The sequence below is a fragment of the Trichosurus vulpecula genome, chromosome 4, assembly GCF_011100635.1.
Source record: "Trichosurus vulpecula isolate mTriVul1 chromosome 4, mTriVul1.pri, whole genome shotgun sequence".
NCBI classification, from domain to species: domain Eukaryota; kingdom Metazoa; phylum Chordata; class Mammalia; order Diprotodontia; family Phalangeridae; genus Trichosurus; species Trichosurus vulpecula.
The window spans coordinates 34,632,831-34,652,487 of NC_050576.1; the positions used below are offsets into that span (position 1 = coordinate 34,632,831).

The 19,657-nt window shown below is 50.8% G+C and overlaps 1 protein-coding gene across 2 annotated transcripts in view; it reads left to right on the top strand.

The window, feature by feature from the left end:
• Positions 1 to 19,657, top strand: part of ERI3 (ERI1 exoribonuclease family member 3) — a 185,697-nt gene that overhangs the window by 9,018 nt on the left and 157,022 nt on the right. The window contains exon 2 of one of the 2 annotated variants that reach the window (XM_036758045.1): positions 11,907 to 12,192. In XM_036758045.1, the coding sequence (XP_036613940.1) occupies positions 12,097 to 12,192 (96 nt within the window). In that variant the 5' untranslated portion in view covers positions 11,907 to 12,096. Of the gene's footprint in view, positions 1 to 10,754; positions 12,193 to 19,657 lie in introns of those variants that run through there. The other variant, XM_036758047.1, reaches the window with a different exon arrangement.

The following is a 19,657-nucleotide window of genomic DNA, read 5'->3' on the forward strand; positions in this document are numbered from 1 at the left end:
TCCTGATCTCCCTGGGGTGGTCCTACGAATTGTTGTGGTGGGTACTCAGCTTGGTGCATTCCCCCCCTTCCCCCCTCCCCAGTTCCAGGTACAATACAGAAGCACATAATTTATGGGAGTGTCAGAGCTAGCTGCCGGCAAGCACCTTGGTGACTTGAGAGGTCATTAGTATGCCTGTTCAGACCCTCAGTGTCCTTGCGATTGATTCTCCTTTGCATGTGTCTGATTTGGGAAGTTGTAGATCTGTGAGTGGTGATTGGATGTGACAGTCCAAACATGGGTCCCTAAATTAATCCTTTTAATAGTATTCCAGGCCCAAGGTAATGCGCTCATCTCTTCCCATGGGAAGGGAGGAAGAGAGTAGAGACCAGCCTGCCCTGCTGCTTCAGGGTAGCCCCAGCCCAGCAGTGTTAGGTTCTGGGGTGTAGGGCCAGTAGAACATAGGTTTGGAGTTGGGCAAGACCTTAGAGCCAAGTCAGCCTCCTCCAGCTACAGAGGAGGAGGGACAAGGAAGGCCTGCTCTGTCAGAGGGTGCCCAGGTGAGGATTCGAACTGAGCTCTTGGATTCTTTGCACCGTACCTTCTGCCTATTGGCTGCTGCCTCATTGTTCTCCCTTTGAAATATGGAAAGATTTTTTTCCTTTAGAATAATATTTGCAAGGGATTTGGAGATGCTGGCTGTAAAGGTGTATAAATGTAGGGCATTCCTTCCTGTTGGGGCCATGGGTGGACGGATGTCCAGGGCTAATCTGTCTTTCAAGCAGATCTCATTCTTCTGTTTGTCTTGGCCAGTTTTAGCTAGAGTCATACTTTGTTTCTAAAGGGAACTGGATTGTAGATTTGGGGGGCTGATTCTTTCTCTTGGTGAAAATTCAGTTCAGCAAGCCTGTGGGTCAGACACTGGGATAGGCCCCAGGGATGCAAGAACTACAGCAGAATGGGTCCCCAGAAGACAAGTCAAGTAGAGAAATATTCTCCCCAGTCATTCAGGTCACACACTGAGGCTTGTAGTCAGGTGCGAGTTTGAGTTGTATGTGGTAAGGGGCATGGCTTTTTATCAGGCCTGCACAACCTGCGACCCACCAAAGGATTTCTGTTACATCTTCCTCTACATGTCCTCTACATTTTTGGCAGGTCACCTGAAATACTTTGGTGTGCTGCAGGTTGTGCAGGCCTGCTCTAAATCCAGGGGAGGGAGACAGCAGGATCCCAAGGCCCTGAGCCATGTCTGCATTGACCTTGGCCTTCTCGGTGTGGTCTAAGAGCCACAGGCCAGCCAAGTCACTTATCTGCCATGTGACCTTGGACAAGTCATTATATTTCTCTCAGCCTCAGTTCCCTTCATTGACCTATGGGGCTAATGATGCTCACGCCACATTTCCTCATGGAGGAAAGCACCATAGAAATGTGAGTTATTGTTGGTTTCCTGGTCCTGTTTGTCCTTCAGCTCTTAATTGTCCCTGACGGTGAGGGAGGTCCAGGCCTGGGTGCTTTATCTGTGGGTGGATGAGCTAGCAGTACGGTAGTCACTGACAGTGGTCCCCTTCTACTCCTTGCCTTGTTTGCATGGTCTGTCCTCAGGATAGCCTGTGGCCTTTGCTGGTCCCCATCCCCTCCCCCACCTACCAGGACTGGGAGTTTGAGTATGAGAGCCAGCCCGATGTGCCAGTCTGCGACAGATGAACCTCCGTCCCCAAGTCTGCGTGACTGGGGTTGGGGAACAGGAGTGATCTGTCCGATCTGCAATTATTCTGTTGTCCAGGATGCTCAGAAAGATTAAGCTGCTGGTGGATCCATGTGTGGCCTGAAATAAAGTGGGTAAAAACAACTGTTCCTTCCCAGCTGTGACCCCAGATGGAGGCTGCCCAGGCTTTGGGGAGTTACAAACTGGTGTAAATGCTGGGTAAATCGTGGGACATATTTCCTCTTGTTGTGTATAGCCCGATGATGATGGAAGCCAAAGGCGAGACTCTGGAGACTTGGGGAGTGTGGCCAGTCTTTACTCAGGGCTGGTGCTCAAGGCCTGCATCTTAGGTTCCCTGCAGGCTTTGGTACTTGTGCATGGCTAGTCTTCAGTGGCAGAGAGGTCAGGGGTAGTTGGGAAGGTTCCAAATCTTCCCCTTCTGTCGGTGGTGGCTAGCCTTGGATGGGGCTGGCAGCTGAGGTGAAGACAGGGGAAGGAGCTGGAGTGGTCTGGGCTCTGCATGAGCCCATTTAAAACATTACCCTAAACCCCAGGCTTGGGTTATGTAGACTGATGGTGTCTTGCCTCCAGCATCCCAAGTGTCACCTCTTCTGGAGACACATCTGTCTTTGTGCACTCCACCCTCCCTGCCTCTGTCACCCAGTGGGGCAGCATAGCTACCAGGACCTGGCAGGTCACCTGATCCAACTCCGTTTTCTTACTCTTTATTCCAAGGCTTCCTTGAAAATGGGGAGGTGGCTAGGGGCAGAGAGACTTCAGGGTAGAGAGAAGTGAATTTGAGGCTCTAGGTTTAGGTTCCTGGTTCCCTGTGTTCCAGGTGAGCACTTCCAGAGGGGAGGTTATAGATTCTCTAGGCTGGTATCTTGACTGCAATTCCTGGCAAAATTAAAAAATATGTTATTAGATTGTGAGCATTTGGGGAGGGAAGTGGAAGTGACTAAAAGTTAGCAAGGACACACCAGGAGCAGATTCTGGACATGTTTCCTCATTTTCTTTTCTGATAAGGGTCACCTGGAAGGTAGATCAGGAAAAAGTAGAGGACCTAATATACTTGGTTTTCAGGAAAATGTTTATTAGAGTCTCTGTTGTGATTCCTGTGGACTGGTAGGAGAGATGTGGGGCTAGATCAGGGCTGTTCAGAACACGGGCTGTGCGCCCCCATGCGGCCTGCCTGTGTCCACCACAAGCACAGAAATTGACACAAATGCTTTATTTAAAGCATTTATGTCACTTTCCACGCTGGTAGTAAACAGGCGGGCTGCATAAAATCGCACTTAGGGCAGCACTTTGGATAGCCCTGGGCTTAGATGGTGTGGCTCATTAGGGGACTTTAGAACTGGTTGAATGACTGGACCTGAAAAAAGCCTGTCATGGTATGTTCTCCATTCCTCCGACTACCTTAATTACTGTCCTTTGGATATATTCCAAGTCATGAATGTCATTCCATAGATTTTCTACCTCAGGGTAACTTAATAGAGATAAATGTAAAGTCTTACAGCTAGGGTTCAAAAAGCCAATTGAAAAATTATGAGACAAATTCATCGATCAGCAAGCATTTTTTAAAAGAATTTTTATGTCTTTTATCTTTACCATCACCTACATTTCTCATGCCTTGAGTTTCATTCCTTCAAACAGATAGTTTTTAAAAAGAGAAAAAACAGTTCAGCAAAACTACTAAATCCATCCAAATCTTCTGTTCCCCACCCCCGAAAGAAGAGAAGAGGTGCCTTTCCTCACCTCCTCTTTGGGCCTGGCGCGGCCACTCCAATTTCACAGCATGCTGTTTCATTTGTTTTATTCTTTCCGTTGTTCCAATGTTCTTTCCATTAACATTGTTGTTTTCCTGGTCCTGCTAACTTCATGTTGCATCGTTTCAAATAAGTCTTCCCATGTTGCCCCATAGTTTTCAAATTCACTCTTGCAGCCCAGTCATATTTTCTTATATTCATGGAGCAGAACTTTTTTTTTTTTAAATCGAAAGCTCATTATATGTTCTTTTAAAAATGTTTTAAAATAATATATTATTTTTTCCAATTACATGTAAAGAAAATTTTCAACATTCACTTTTTTAAGAGGGTTCCAGACTTTTTTCTCCCTCCCTCCCTCCTCTCCCTTCTCCTCTCTCCAAGATGGCAAGCAGTCTGATATAGGCTATACATATGCAATCACGTTAAACATCTTTTCACATTAGTCATGTTGTGAAAGAAGAATCAGAACAAAAGGGAAAAACCACGAGAAAGAAAAAAAGAAGGTGAGAACAGTCTGCTTTAATCTGCATTCAGACTCCATAGTTCTTTCTCTGGATGTGGATAGTATTTTCCATCATGAGTCTTTTGAAATTGTCTTAGATCATTGCATTGCCAGGAAGAGCCAAGTCATTCACATTTGATCATGGCATAATATTGCTGTTACTGTGTACAATGTTCTCCTGGTTCTGCTCACTTCATTCTGCATCAATTCATGTATGTCTTTCTAGGTTTGTCAGACACCTGCCAGCCCATCATTTCTTATAGCACAATAGCATTCCATTTCATTCATACATCACAGCTCATTCAGCCATTCCTCAATTGATGGGCATCCCCTTGATTTCCAATTCTTTGCTGCCACAAAAAGCTGCTTTCAATATTTTTGTACATGTGGGTCCTTTTTCCCTTGTTTATGGTCTCTTTGAGATACAGACCTGGTAGTGGTATTGCTGGGTAAAAGGGTATGCACAGTTTTATAGCCCTTTGGGCATAGTTCCAAATTGCTCTCCAGAATGGTTGGATCAGCTCCACCAACAATGCATTAGTGTTCCAATTTTCCCACTATCTTCTCCAACACCCATCATTTTTCTTTTCTGTCATATTAGCCAATCTGTTAGGTGTGAGGTGGTACCTCAGCATTTCTCTAATCAATGATGATTTAGAGCATTTTTTATATTACTGTAGATAGCTTTAATTTCTTCATCTGAAAACTGCCTATTCATATCCTTTGACTATTTATCAGTTAGGGATGGAGCAGAACTTTTTAGCCATTCACCAGTTGATGATTATCTATTTCATTTCTAGTTCTTTAATACCACAAAAAGTAGTTATGAATATTTTGGTGTCTGTGGAATCTTACTCTTTGTAATTTACCTCCTTGGAATAAATGCCTAGCAGTGAGATCTCTGAGTCAAAGGGTATGAACATTTTAGTTGCTTTCTTTACATATTTTCAAGTTGCTTTTCAGAATGGTTGGCCAATTCACAGCTCCACCAACAATGCATTAGTGTGCCTGTCTTTCCACAAACTCTTCAACACTGACTATTCTCATCTTTTGCCCTCTTTTCCAGCTTGCTGAGTTTGAGGTGAAACATCAAGGTTGTTTTACATTTCTCTTAGTATTAGTGACTTAGAGTAATCTTTCCTATGATTGTCAGTAGTTTGCAGCACTTCATTCGAGAATGCCTTGTTGATTTTACTGATGAACGGCCAGAGATTCCACTGCTAGGGACCTTTTCTTCCCGTATATGGCCACTAAACTGGCATAGGCCCTTATCACTTCTTTCCTCTCCTCCCTGTCTCTCTCTCCTTTTCTCTGTTTCTCCCTATCTTTCCCCTTCTCTCCCCTCCACTCCCTTCCCTTCTCTCCTCTCTCTTCTCTCTCCTCCTCTCTCTATGTACTCTCTCCCCTCTCTCTCCCTCCTTTCCTCACTCTAGCTTTCTTCCTCCCCTCTGTTTCCCCCTTGTCTGTGTCTTCTTTCTCTGCCTCTCTGTCTTTGTCTCTCTCTGTCTCTGTCTGCCTATTCTCCCTCCTCCCTCTCCTCTCTCTCACTCCCCATACCATGCACATATGTGTGTGTGTGTGTATATATATATATACACACACATATATGTATACATATATATATTTATATATACATATTTCTTTTAGCTGCCTCTATATCTTGGCTACAGTCAGTATATTCATGGAGCCATTGTTTAGAATGAGGGCAGGGCAAGACCCCCTTCTGTGCTTTGGTGAGAGCAGTCATCATGGAGGATTGTGTCTGATTCTGGGCTGTTGTGGGAAGGATCAGTTGACAAGATGGAGAGAAGGGTGATTGGACTGGAGAAGGGTCTTGAGCTCAGGCTGAAGGAATTGGGGATGTTTACTGAAGAAGAGCAGCCACTACAGCCAGTTTCAGGTCCTTGGAGGGCTGTCTTTTGGAGGAAGGATTAGCCTTGGTCGGCTTGGCCCTAGAGGACTGAACAATGAGAGGTGATGAGGGGAGCTGCAGAGAAGCCAACTGAGGCTTGAGATTGTTGGATATTGTAGGCAAAGCTTCCTAATGGATTCTCTTCTGAGGGCTTGAGGAGGAGGATGCATGTCCGCTTGTCAGTGACAGTTTGGATACTGATATGTCTGATGTCTGTTGCAGCTGTGTGATGGTTTGATCTGACAGAGCCCTGAGGGACTCTGTGACCCTGGGCAGGGAGGGAGGGAGGGAGGCAACCTGACTTCAGTGTTTTGGGTGCTAGGTCAGTCTCTGCTCAGTGAGTGTCTTGGTTGACATGTTTAGCTGGCCTGGCTTTTCTAGGGTCACCAAAGGGGGAAAGATGTGACTTTATTTTTCTAGCACTGGGTGGCGGGCCTAGGGAGTTACCTCTAGGATTTAAAATTGTTTCACACATACAGAAAATCACTGAGGTTGCTCTGGAGGATTCTGGGAGTGAAGAGGGATTTGAGGCTGGGAGGCAGACCCACTAGTAGGCTACTGTAACAGGTCACTTGGGCTTGACCAGGTTGGTGACAGTGTCAGAGGAGTTAAGGGGGTCAGAAAAATGACCCCTAGATGGCCAGCTTGAGTGATTGGGAAGATGTTGGGGCCCTGGGCTGTAGCTGGAAAGTTGGGTAAAGGGGAAGATTTGAGGGGCATAGGGATTGAGTTCAGTGTTAGACATTAATGAGAGGGTTTTAATAAAGATTCTAGAGAGGGTCAAATCACTATAAATGGGTTCTGATTTTACTTCATTTGTAAAATGGGTAAGGCTCTGACTTAGGGGCCCATTCTGCTTCTGCTGCTCTGCCATTGACTGAATGTGTGACCTTGGGTAAGTTACCCCCTCCCCCTCCTAGGTATTTCCTGAAGTCCTATTCAGCTCTGACATTGAGGTATTTTTACAGCAGGGGCTCTAATGGGGTCAAGAAGGGCTTGTCAGGTTGATGATCACAATTCTTAGTGTTCTGTGGTCTATGAGGTGCTTTCCCTGGCTATTCTTAGTGCCCCGGCATCTTCTCAGGTGTGGCACCTCTGGTGTAGGGCAGAGGCCCTTTGTGGGTGAAGGTCCTAGTGCTGGCAAGGGAGTCAGGCCTGGACCGTGAACCTTGGCTTCTGGGCTGTTGCCTTAGAGCCAGCTTTGGGCCTTTCGTGAGTTTCCCTGGAAGGGACGTATCTCTGGCCATGCTGAATTCCTGAGTCCATGGGGAGAGTGTTTGATTCAAGAGCTACTAATGAATAGCCCCCAAACAGCTGTAGGTGTATGATTTTGGGGGAGACGAGTTGCTTTGGAATTCTCTTGGCCTTCCTTTGTTTCCCATTCCACATCCTTCTGTTCCTTAGTCTGCACTCTTCCCCCACCTTCTCTTTCCTTCCCTTGCCTCCTCCTTCTTTCCCTTATCCCTTCCTTCCTTCCCTTGCCCCTTCTTTCCTTCCCTCATCCCTTCCTTCCCTTGCCTCCTCCTTCCTTCCCTTGCCTCTTCCTTCCTTCTATTGCCTCCTCTCCATCTCCACTCTATGTATCGGAATGCAGTGAAATGTCTATTTACCCAGGATGCAGAGCTGAGTCTGACCCCTCTGTGGGTCTGTGCTAGCCTGGGGATGCCTCGTTTCCTTGGTCTCTCAGGTAAATACAGATTGAGTCTTTTTATAAAGGCATATTATTTACCTCATTAAGTGTGTGTTTTGGCACATGTGTTATTTACCTGATACACACTCAGGGCTTCAGACTTGCCATTTCTCTTGGCTGTGTAAATACCATGCACAGATGAGCCTTTGGTGGGTGTCATGGGAATAGGTCCCTTCCTTGCTGCCCCATGGAGGGCTGTGTCTTGCCTCATCTCTTCCCCAACCCCTTCCCCCCTTTTCTTCCTAGATGGGTGACTAGGTCCAATTGAATCTTTGGTGCCCAAGGAGGGCACTGTGTTGGAAGCTCCTGGGCTTGGTCCTCCTAGGGCTTGTCCTCAGGCTCTTGGCCCCTGTCTCTTTTCTGGGTGCCCATTGGTGGTTCATTCCACCTCACCTGAAGAGCCTTTTGGCCCTGTGCAGCCTGGTGCAGAGCTCCTCCGTGTCATGCTTTTGGCCATTTGGGCTTTCATTCCCAACCTGGGTGGTCCCTGGATGGACAGAGGGAACACCGAGGGGCAGTGGAGAATGCACAGGATTTGTCATGAGAAGACCTGAGTTCCAATCCTGCCTTTGCTTTTTACTGCTGGCATGACCTTGGGCAAGTTATTCCACACAATGTAAGAACTCTGACTCAATCCATCCAACCCCACCATATGTTCTCCTATATCTCTTCCCTTTCATGGCTAACCTTCTTGCAGTTAGTGCCTCCACTGCTTTTCTTCTCTCATCTTAGCTCTCAACAGTCTGATCTCCAGCCTTCCATTCAACTGGAAGAGCCCTCTCCAGAGTTACCCGTGAACTCTTAGTGGCCAAACCTAATGACCTTTTCTCAGTCCTTGACCTTTCTGTAGCCTTTGGCATTCATTGCTGATCACCCTCTTGTGCTTTCTACTCCCTTTTCTCTCTCCTGCTCCTGTTCCTGCCTGTCTGACACCTCCTTCTATGACTCTTTTTCTGGATAGTCTTCCAGGTTGTGACAGCTAACTGTGGCGGTTCCCTAGGAATCTTTCCTCAAAGGGTCTGTCCTTGGCCTTCTTTGCTTTTTCCTCTAGACTGTTCCCCTGGTGATTTCAGCAAGTCTCATGATTTTTGTTATCATCTCTTTGCTGCCGGTTCTCAGATCCAGCCCTCTACATCCAGCCCTCACCTCTCTCCTGAGCTCCAGTCTTATATCTCCAATAGTCTCAGACACCTTGAGCTGGATGTCCCACAGATGTCCTAAACTGGCCATGTCCAAACCCAGCCTCCTGACCTTTCCTCCCAAGCCCTCTTCTCTTCCCTCAGTCAGTTGCCCTGGCTCATAATTGGGCGTTATCTCTTTACTCCTCCCCTGTAGCCAGTCTGTTGCCCAACCCAGCAAGTCTCAGGTGCTCCCCCTCTTGGGCTCTTCCAGTGTCCTGGTGTGTGTCCTCTCACCTGGCCCCTTCACTGTTGGGATAGCCTTTTGGTTTTTCCCTTGACTCATCTCTTCCCCACTCTAGTCCACGATCTCCAAAATGTCAGCTTGTTCCTTCTAAAGTGCAGCTCTGACCACATCCCCCCTCCAGTTAATCAATTCCAGTGGCCTCCTGTCACCCTCAGGAGCCCATGGAAAATCCTTTGTTGAGACCAGGCCTTCTCCTGCCTTTCCAGTCTTTCTGTACTTTACTCCTCCTCATGGACTCGGTGATCTAGTGAAACTAGCCTTCCTGCCTCTCCTTGAAGCAGACACTGTCTCCTGACTCTCATCCTCCCTCCGATCTCACTGTACTCTGTTTCTGTCTTGTTTGTACATAGATGTTTGTATGCTGTCTCCCCATCACACTGGGAGCTCCTTGAGGACAGGGGCCATTTCTGCCTTGCTTTGTATTCCCAGCCTCACCACAGTGCCCAGTGTGTAAGGATTACTTGTTCACTTGCCTGGCTCTGCAGGTGCCCGAGGCCTGGTGCTGTTCCTGGGGCCCTGGGCTCCTGGGCGTGTTGTGAGGGCCTTTACATTCCCACAAGCCATTGCTGTGTGGCTAAGCCCTGGTGAGGCCTGAAGTGCTGACACCATCTGTGCTCTCGTCATCCTGCTTCCCCTAGCATGGGGGTCCAGGTGTGGTGTTGGGGACAGACCGCAGCATGCATTCACTAATGACGTGTGGAGGAAGGATGAATCTTGTCCTGCTGGCTTGGGGGTGGGGGTGGGGGCTGCAGGGGGAGGGTGCAGACGAGCAAATGGAGGCTGGGTGAGAATTGTCCCACAGCGGCCTGGACTGCTCTCCCCATCCCCACAGTTCTGTAAGCAGAGGCTGTGTGCCCATTTGCTGGAGACGTTGTAGTGGGGCATTCCTTTCTGGTTTGGGTTGGATTGCATGAGAGGCTGTGTGGCTTTGGGGATTCTGTGGGCTTGTCCACAGACACTCATGCAGTGCCTGATTGTCCAGGGGAGCAAATCTTGGCCTGTGCAGAGGGAGGTGGATGCCCAGGCTCAGCCCTGGGACTGATCATATCAGAGTGGGGGAGGAGAGGAGCTATGGTGATGCTATGGATGTTGGGAAATAGCCCTGGGGGAGGAGGGCACCAGCCTTCTAAGTACTGTGGCCCAAGTCCCAGGGAAATGTGAGCCAGCTTCGGGCCCAACAGCTGCATTTTTATGGGTTCCTTTTGCTGTTACTTGAAAAGGCTGTAAAATAGCCCTCTTCAGGGGGGACCTGGGGTAATACTGATCAGATTGCATCGAATACCCATTTCATAGAGAGGGAAACAGGCCCCCAAGTTGGGCTGGAAGATTATCAGCATTGACTGACCCAAGCATGGTGGGAGGGTCTTTGGCTTTAGGGACTGGCCCTTTCTGTGTCCTGAGCAGTGCTGCCCTGCCTGCCTCAGTGGGTGGGGCCTTGAGTAGACCCCTAGGAGATCCCCTGCCTTCTTCATTCTTGTCCTGTGGGCTGCCCTTTTACCTTAGCTCTGCCTCCCTCCAACTCCCACCTTGATAGGTGTGGGTTGGTAGATCTGTGGTTCTGTGACAGCGACTGTGGTTGCTTACTGGAGGACCCCCACAACATGAAGCTGTCCATGCAGCTGGAGCCCCGTATGTGCCTAACCTAGGAGCTCCCTGCTCCAGGCTGCTGATCTAGTTAAAGGGAAATGTAGGGGCGGGGGTGAGTAGAAAGGAGGCACAGTGAGGGGCCCTGGCACAGTGGGGCCTGCTGGGAATGGAATACCTGGCTCTGAGGGTTGCTTTGCTTTTTTCCTTGGAGCAATAGACGCTGTGGGAGGGGACATAGACATGGAGGGGAAGCTGACTGAGGAAGGAATTCCTCTCTTTCTTTGCCTGTGGATCCTTAGATGATTAGATTAGAGCATTAGTCATGTTTCTCTTACTACCCAGCTAGATGAACAAAGTCTGTCCCATTAGGCTTTTGGTGCAGTAGCCAAGGCAGCCAAAGTTTGTGATCACCAAGTTCACTGCCCCGAGTTCCCCAAACTGAGGCAGATGCTAGCCCCGAAATGGGCATATTTTTGTCTGGCAGTCAAGCAGATTGGGGACAGCTGTGCCCCCCTATTCTCCTGCACGGGCCACCTTGGCGTGGGGAGGGTGGATGGGTCCTGTGTAGTGAGTGTCCGGAGAGGTGAAGGTGGCTCCCTCTTACTGCCAGGATCAAATTCAAACTCTCTGTTGGGCATTTCAGGCCCTTCCTGGCCTGGTCCTTCATCATATACTTTCCTCCCCTCCATATACGGTAGAATCCAGCTACACTGGTTTTGCTGTTGCGTGTGTGTGCCCCTCCTTCCCCCTTCTCTGTGCCTGCTCCCAGGCTGCCACCTGTTCCCTAGATGCTCTCCTTCCTCTCCTCTGTCTCAGCCCTTTCAAGACTCCGCTCAAATCCTGCTTTCTGCAGGAGGCATTTTCTGGTCCCTCAGAGGTTGCATTCTATTTACATTGATCATATCTGTACCTGGTTATTTCCGTGTTGGCTCTCCGGATTAGACTCCTGGTAAGCTCTTTGAGGGCAGGGACTGTTTTTGCCATCCTTGGACAGTACCTGGCACGTGGTGGGTGTTTAGGAAACATGTGATGACTTACTGACCAATTATCTGGTTTTTCTCTCTTATTGACTGTTGGGTCTGTGGCTGTCTGAGCTGGTTAGCTGTGTGTGTTCTCAGGGTTCCGGGGCAGGGAGCCCGCAGTCTCTCATTTCTTTATTGTCGCTTTGGGGTGACCCTGCCTGGGATGGGCTCAGGAGCCTGTGGTTCTTCCAGGCCACAGCCCTGGGCAGCTGTGTGTGGGCTAGCACCCCAGGGAGGGCTTGGGGACCTCAGGGAGCCTCCTGCTGGTGGTGGGGGGAGAGTAACAGCGTGTCTTTTGTCCCCTCCTCCCTCCAGACTTCTGGGTGTTCAATGATAGCAGCATTTGGCCGTCCTGGGACAGTAAGGCTCTCTCCAGACTCGCTGTGGAAGGCGAGGATAGCGCTGGGCTCTCCTCCTCCTCCTCTTCCTCTTTCTCCTCCTCTTCGTCCCGGAGCTCGGCTCCATCTCCGGCAAGACGCTGGCGACTCACGGCTTCGGGGTGGCCATGGCGGCCATGGCAGCCATCCCTCCGCAGAGGTACCACTACTTCTTAGTGCTGGACTTCGAGGCTACCTGTGACAAGCCGCAGATCCATCCTCAGGTGACTGCGAGGGGCCTTGAGAGTGGGGTGGGGGCGGGTGCTGCCAGGGGCCCTGAGGGGTGTGGCCACCCCTTCTCTGACATGCTTCTTTCTGTTAGGCCTGGGCTCTCTCCAGTGCCTGAGGAATGCCCACTGGGTGTGGGGGCAGGGGTGGGGACAGGCACTGCCAGTGGCCCCGTGGGGCATGTCCACCCCTCCTCTGACATGCTTCTTTCTGTTAGGCCTGGGCTCTCTCCAGTGCCTGAGGAATGCCCACTGGGTGTGGGGGCAGGGGTGGGGACAGGCACTGCCAGTGGCCCCGTGGGGCATGTCTACCCTTCCTCTGACACGCTTTGTTCTGTTAAACCCTGGGGAATGGTGTGGGGGTGTGGGGGGGCATGGCTGGCCAAAGGAGAGCACTGACCTTTCTGGGATTCTTGGGGCAGTTAAAATCACTGACTCTATAGACTTCAGAGGGACCTCAGAGGGCATCTAGCTCACCCCACACAGGAATTAGGAGCCTCCCACAACATACTTGACCCCTGATTTTCCAGCCCCTATTTGGAGCCAGCTGGGGGCACCATAGTGCATGGAGCATGGGGCCTGGAGTCAGATCTAGCCTCAGACACTTACTAGCTGTGTGACCCTGGGCAAGTCACATAGTTTCTATTTGTCCCAGTTTCCTCAAGTGTGAAATAGAGATAATAATATCACTTACCTCACAGGGTTGTCAAGCCCTCAGCACGGTGTCCAGCACGTAGTAGGTGCTTGTGGATCAGTTGGCTCATCTGTACAATGAGGGGCTTGGGCCAAATGACCTCTGAGGTCTCTTCCAGCTGCAAACTTCTAAGCTCATGATTGTGGCAGGTGTGTGAAGGGAGAATAGATTCATTCTGCTTGGTCCCAGAGGCTAGAGCCAGGGGGAGGCTGGGGACAGGTGGGGGTTGAAGGGGCAGAGAAGGTAATGAGAACCTTCCTTCCACCCCCGAGAGCTGAGCAGCAGTACTGGAAGGTTGTGAGCTCCCTGGCCTTGGAGGTCTTTGAGCACAGGCTTCTCGGGGACACTCGAGAGGGGATTCTCATTCAGGTTGGGGGGGGGGGGCCTGGACACTCCCCTCAGAGGGAACCAAGCTCCACGGTTCTGGGATTGCTTGTGTGTCCTGAGTTCGTGGTGAGTGGAAGAGATGGGGCCTGACTTTGTCTTTTCTGGGGCTGCTGTGGTTCTAACCTCATCTGGGCGAGGCAGTGAGGAGCACTGTAGACGTAGGGGCCGGGGGCCTCCTGGTCCAGACGCCGAGGGTACAAGTTGGAGGGCACAGAATGGGGTGGTATGGTTGACTGAGTGGAGTGGTTGTACCCAGTGCGCGGTAGGGCCATGGTGGTGGCTGACAGGCTTGTATGGATTAGCGTGGCAAGCTTTCGGGGCAGGCAATGAGTCTTGGACAAGGCCTGGAAAGATGGCTGGTGTTTGGATAAGCAAGGAAGCCTGGCACTGGAGGGCAGTGAGGGGAGGTCTGGGACTCCTGGCCCAATTCAGGGGCTGTGGTGGGATTAGGAAGGCACTTGGGTCCCCTGCAGGGGCAGGTAGCAGGATGGCACGGGTGAGCTGGGGAGATACTTGGAAAAAGATCGGGCCACTGGTGGACAGCAAGACTCAGAGCTGATTGGCTCCTGGGCATGCCCTGGGCTGGCTGAATGAATGGGGGCGGGGGTCAAGCCAGTTCCTGAACAAGGGAATCTGTCGAGATGCTGTTTCTGAGGTGCACTGGGTGATACGTCCTGCCCAGGGGAGCAGAGGGCCCAGAACAGCCCTGGAGCTGGGTGGCAGTCCAAGAAGACCCTGAGGCTGGAGGGAGGGGCTCCAGGAGTGAGGAGAGCCGTCCACCCAGAGTCAGCAGGGTACAGGGGAGAGCCTCCTATGGGGCAGCTGGTGGTACCATCGTGCATCTGGAGTCAGGACCTGAGTTCAAGCTGCCTAACTCAGTGTCCTCAACTGTAAAATGGAGATAATCATAGCCCCTGCCTCTGGGGGGTGTCATGAGGATCAGAGATAGCACTTGACAACACTTTGCACACCTGAAAGAGCTATGCAAGTGCCGCCCATCATTATTACTGTTTTCCACTCTACCACGTAGAAAATGCTCCACTGTCTTGCCCTTTGCAGCCTGGCTCCAGTGTACCTCTATCTAGCCTCATCATACATTTGTAGAAATAAATTTGATTGTTTTTAATGAACAAAGCCTGATTTTCTTTCCCCATCCTCCTCATGGGCAGAAAAGTAAAACTTTGTAACAAATTTGCATAGTCAAGCAAAACAGATTCCCTGCAGGGTTATGTTCTTCTGTAGCAGAGCCTAAACTCTCCGTGTTGGGGGTGGGAGGCTGCGTGAGCTTGGTCTTCCCTGACCCTCGAGACTCATTTGAGTTTGGCTACACTGGTCTTGCTATTCAATTTATGGGACTCTCCACACAATTGCACAGGCTGTGCCCCATGCCTGGAATGCCTTCCCTACTGGCCCAAGGTACTACCTCCTGCCTGAGGCCTTCCCTTCCAGGTACACTGGCCTCTCTCTCCTCCCTCCTGTCCACCATCACCTCATGTTTAGTTTGCACGTACTTCTCTCTATACACTTTGTCCCTGCAGATAGAATGGTGATTGCCCTCATGAAGCCTGCACACAGGGTGTGCTTGGGTTTCACCTTTAAAATGAAGGTCCCAGGGCAGGAAAGCCTACCTGTCCTTCCTGAGCTGATCTGAGAATGTGATTGAGAACATACTATGGAGCTTGGGGATGCCAAGCCCCTCTGGTCTCTGCCTGATTCTTGGGGCCTGTGAAGGTGGCAGGATGAGAGCATGCTGGAGTTCCAAGCTTTGGCAAGGCCAGGGAGCTGTCTGATTTAAGGGTCCTAGCTTCAAGCTCAGTCCCTCTTGAAGTCACTTCAACTATACAGTTGTAAAAACCCCACTTTTTTCTCCTTGACCCTTTCACGTGACCTCATTTCAACGAGAAATGACCGTATTAGAAGGTGGAGGAGTGCTTCTGGGCCTCTTCTGTCCATGGCTGGGTCAGCTCCCTAAGCAGCAGGGCTTGTGTGTGAGACCCCCCTGCTGGACATCCCTAGACTGGAGCAGTGGCCTTCCACATCCTCTCCTGCCCCAGGTCTCTGCCATGAGAGGAACTTTTCTGTGATGTTTGTTGAATGAATTCTGTGTGATGAGGACTGCATAAAGGACCTGGGAAAGGGTTAGCCTAGAGAAGGCTCAGGGAGGGACTGGGAACTGTCTCCAAGCGTTTGAATGGTTGGGTCCTGTGGAGGAGACCCAGATCTGCTTGACCCGCAGAAGGGAGAATCGGGAGCTGGGGAGGGGGGAGGGAGGGTACGACAGGACATGTAGAGAGGCCAGTTGAGGCTTTTTGTCAGGAAAACATCCTCATACTGAGGGTTGTCCCAGGGTGGGAGGGACTGTCTCCCACGGAGGTGAGCTCCTTGTCCTCGGAGGTCTTCAAGCAGAGGCTGAGCGGCACCTATCTGAGGCCCTTCTCAGAGGAGCATTCTGGGAATGCCCAAGACATGGAAGGACCACCGTGTTTGGACCTGGAGGGCACGGCTCAAATTCTGGCCCAGTTACTTCCCAGCCATGTAATGCTAGGCGGATCATGTAAGGGTGTTGGACTGAGGTGACTTCCAGGGTCTTTCCAGCTCAGTCTTTGGGAGGTTAGCCTTGAGAAGCTCGTGCCAGGAGCCCTTTGTGCTGGGGTTGAGGGCAGCTTCCCCAAAGCTGTGCAGACACTGGCTCTTCCCATGGGCTGTCTTTCTTCATAGAGACACCTTTTTCTGGGTGTGGTCATCTTTCCCTGGGGCCTGCTCTCTGGGACTCTCCAAGGATACAGGTCCAGTTCAGGAGGAGGCTCTGCCAGCAACAGCTATGAGTCAGGGGTCTCTCAATGTCTCAGCTATTGCTTCTAAGAGCTCAAACGGGAGTGGATCCTGGCCTATTGGTCTTGACAAAGAGAAAACTGACCAGGAGAGGAATCATGAGACATAGAGACTCCTTAGTGTTCTGGGATTCTGGAGAAGACCCTTTACCAGATCACAACTGCTGAAAGATGATGTTGTTGGGTCAGTGCAAATTCTCCAAGATCAGTGTCCTTGTTTTCTGTGCCACTGTGATGAGGCTGAGGAGATCCCAGTGATGTGATCCTATCACGTGCTGGGATCCCTCAGGGAACCTGACTCAGGGTTTGAGTGCTTGGCAGGGGTGCTGGCGGCAGAGCTGAGCCTGGGGAGGGACCACAGTTCCCACAGCAGCTCTTGGTGCTAGGTCTTACCAGCATGGTTATTTCCAGTTTATAGATGAGGAAATTGCCTCTAAGACAAGGTTGGGGAGGGATCTCTCAGTCAGCTAGAAAGCAGAGCCAGGAGTCCGTGAAGCTGGCTCTTCTAGTCCTGTGTCCTTGCTCTATGGCCTCCTGGTGAAGGATGTGCTCCCTGGATTGGCAGGTGGAAGGAACAGTTCAGCCCCAAATAGGCCTCAGTTTCCCATTGGGGTCTTCATGGATCTGGATTCCAGGGCTCTGAGGCCCATCTTGGAGAAGAGAGGAAGGGCGAGCCTTAGGAGAAGGGCAGGATGTGCAAGGAGCTCCTTTTGTCTCCACACCTTGTTGGGTTTCAGAAGTCCCCCCGCCCCTCCCCCCCATCCTATAAGAACACTGCAGGAAGGAAGGGAAGGATGGAGGAGGAGGATGCCAACACCGACCCAGGTCTCAGAGGCCTGGAGAACACTCAGGCCATCTGCCCCAGCTCCTCCCCCCACCCCCCCGATTGATCCACAGGCACAAGCTTGTTTTGTAGCCAGATGTGTGGTGGTGGCGGTGGTGGTGGTGGCAGTGGCAGGGGTGTTGCTTGATCAAGGTCTTAGGCTCCCCTTTGGGGGAGGGGAGCCCTGACGGCCAAGGAAGGCTTTTTTCACAGGAGATGTTAACTTAGATTTTCAGAATACATTTTTACTTCCTTTAAACATGGGGCCTAAAACTCCTCTTGTTCCACGCCCAGGGGACAGAAAATGAGCTTCTCTGTGTGTTTCTAGAAGTTTGCAGCCTGTCCTGCCCAGTGGCTAGGCTTGGTTGGCGGTGCCTTTGGTTGGTCTGGGTCTCACCCAGCAGTGTTGGTGTGTGAGCTGGAGGGAAGCTTTACGTGAAGAAGCCAACGTTCCTGGCCTGGGTTTGTGAGGAGGGGTCCAGCCTGGCCTTGTTGGTGCTTTTCTGGCCCTGAGATTTTCTTGCTGGCCCAGCTGCTGTGAAAGCTGTCTCCACTGTGTTGCTCTGTATTCCAGGGTCTGTAACTTTGGAGAAAAATGACCTCTGGGATGGAGGTTTCCTAATGTTTGGTCTGAGTCCGATGGGGATTTCTTTCCTTAGCAAAGTTTGCAGAAACTCCATCTGCATTTCAAGTTAACCTGCCAGTAAATGACTTTTGCTTTTGCTTATAAAGAGAACCATTCAGATGCTTTTTTTAGGGGTGGGAGCAGAGTCATGGAGAAGGGGTTGGGCAATTGGAAGATTCCAGAGAGTTGAGATTTCGGATGTGTTAGAGGTGGGCATCCTGGCAATCCTCCATGAGGAAGGAAGGAAAGTGTTTTGGAAAAGTTGAAGGAAATTTAAGATTCTCCTCCTCACACCCTGGCCCCCCTAGACCCAGTTAAACTGTGTCTCCTCCCTTGGGTGTTCCTGCCCTGCTGCCCCAGCCGGTGTCCTTTGCCCAGTTCTGCTTCGGAGTCCCTTTGGGGGTTGTAAAAAAAGGCCTGAGTAAAATCTGACTGCCCTGTGGCCCCGCTCTGGCTTTGAGCACCCCCTGGAATCATTGTGCCTGGTCATGTGTCCACAGGGAAGGCCCTGGCACTCTTCTTTTAAGCTGGGAAATGAAATGCAAAACTGACATTAATGTAACATTATGGTGGAGATTAAATGCACCCAAATCAGGAAATTCAAAGTTATGCTCAGCACAGCCTCGATAACTCAGGTTCCCTTGGCACATGCCGTATTTCCTGTTAGCATGGAGGGGTTATATGTTATGGCATTAAAGCTGGCACTATCTGCCAGACGAGCAGGGTGAAATGATGGGGGAAGAGCTTGGGATGGGCTTGCAAGTGTCCCCGCTCAGGGAAGGCTTCATTTCTTCCAGGGTCACCGTTAGCTCCCCAAAGACAGGCAGGGTCTTCCATGGCTCTCTCTGGGTTTTCTCAAAACCTGATGACTCAGTCACCCCTTGGGGGTTCAGAGGTGTGGGACCAGAAAACTTGTAATTTCTCTGGCTTGGATTGTGGCATCCTCATGGGGGCCTCCTCCTGGGTGTCTGGTGGGTGCCTTGTGGGCCCAGGAAGTGGGATGGATCTGTTGGCTTTCTCTAGGCTGCAATCTGCCTTTATTTTCAGTCAGACTAGAACTGCAGGAGGAAAATAGCCATGAGGGGTAGGAGGGGGAATGAAACAGTGTGAAGTGTGCTCAGGGTTTGGGCTGCACTCGACACCGGGCCCCTGCTTCTGGGCCTTGCCCTGGAATCGCCCTGCTGAGCCCCTTCTGTGCCAGGCGCAGCCGAGAGGTGTTGGCTCTGGGTGCTGCCAGTCTGCCACCCCTCCTGGATTCTGCTCTCCCCCAGTGCTCCTCCCACCTGTAACTGCTCCTTCTGAGTCTCCCTTGCTGGCTTCTTAGCTGTGCTGTACTTAATTAGGCATGCAGCCATCTTTTCTTCTTTCTCCTTACCCTCCCTGTTGTTGAACACCCTCAGCTGCCAAGGATTCCATTATCATCTGGGTGCAGATGTTTCCCACACCCAGATATCTAGCCTCGGTCTCCCATCCGAGCACTCGGCCTACGATAACACTTCCTGTTGGACTTCTACACTTGTATGTTCTATCATAGGCATCCCAAAGTTTACATGGCTAAAATAGAATTCAGTGTTTCCCCTTTTCCAGACTTCCCTGTTTTGATGGAAGACACCACGTTGTTTTTTGTATCCCTGCTGGATCTGAGTGGGGAGAAACTCAAGGCAAGGAGGAGCCTCCCCCAGCAGCTGTAGTACTAGTGCAGGCACGTGGTGACCAGGGCCTGCACCAGGGTGGGGGCGGTGTCAGAGGAGAGAAGGGGACAGCTGCGAGCCATGTTACAGAAGTGGAAATGACAGGACCTGATCACTGATTACACCTGGGGGGAGGAAGAGAAGGTGAGAATGACACCCAGGGTTTGAGTCCAGGTGACTAGAGGATGGTGGTGCCCTCTCTGGTAACAGGGAAGTCCAGAAGAGGGGAAGGCTTGGGGGCAGGATGGGGATGGAATGAGTTCAGTTTTAGACAAGTTGAATCTTAAGATGTCTATTGGATGTCTCGTTTGAGATGTCCTCTGGGCAGGTGGGGATGAGAGACTGGAAGTCAGAAGAGACGTTAAGGCTGAAAAGACCTGAGCATCATCAGAATCCATGGGAACTGATGGA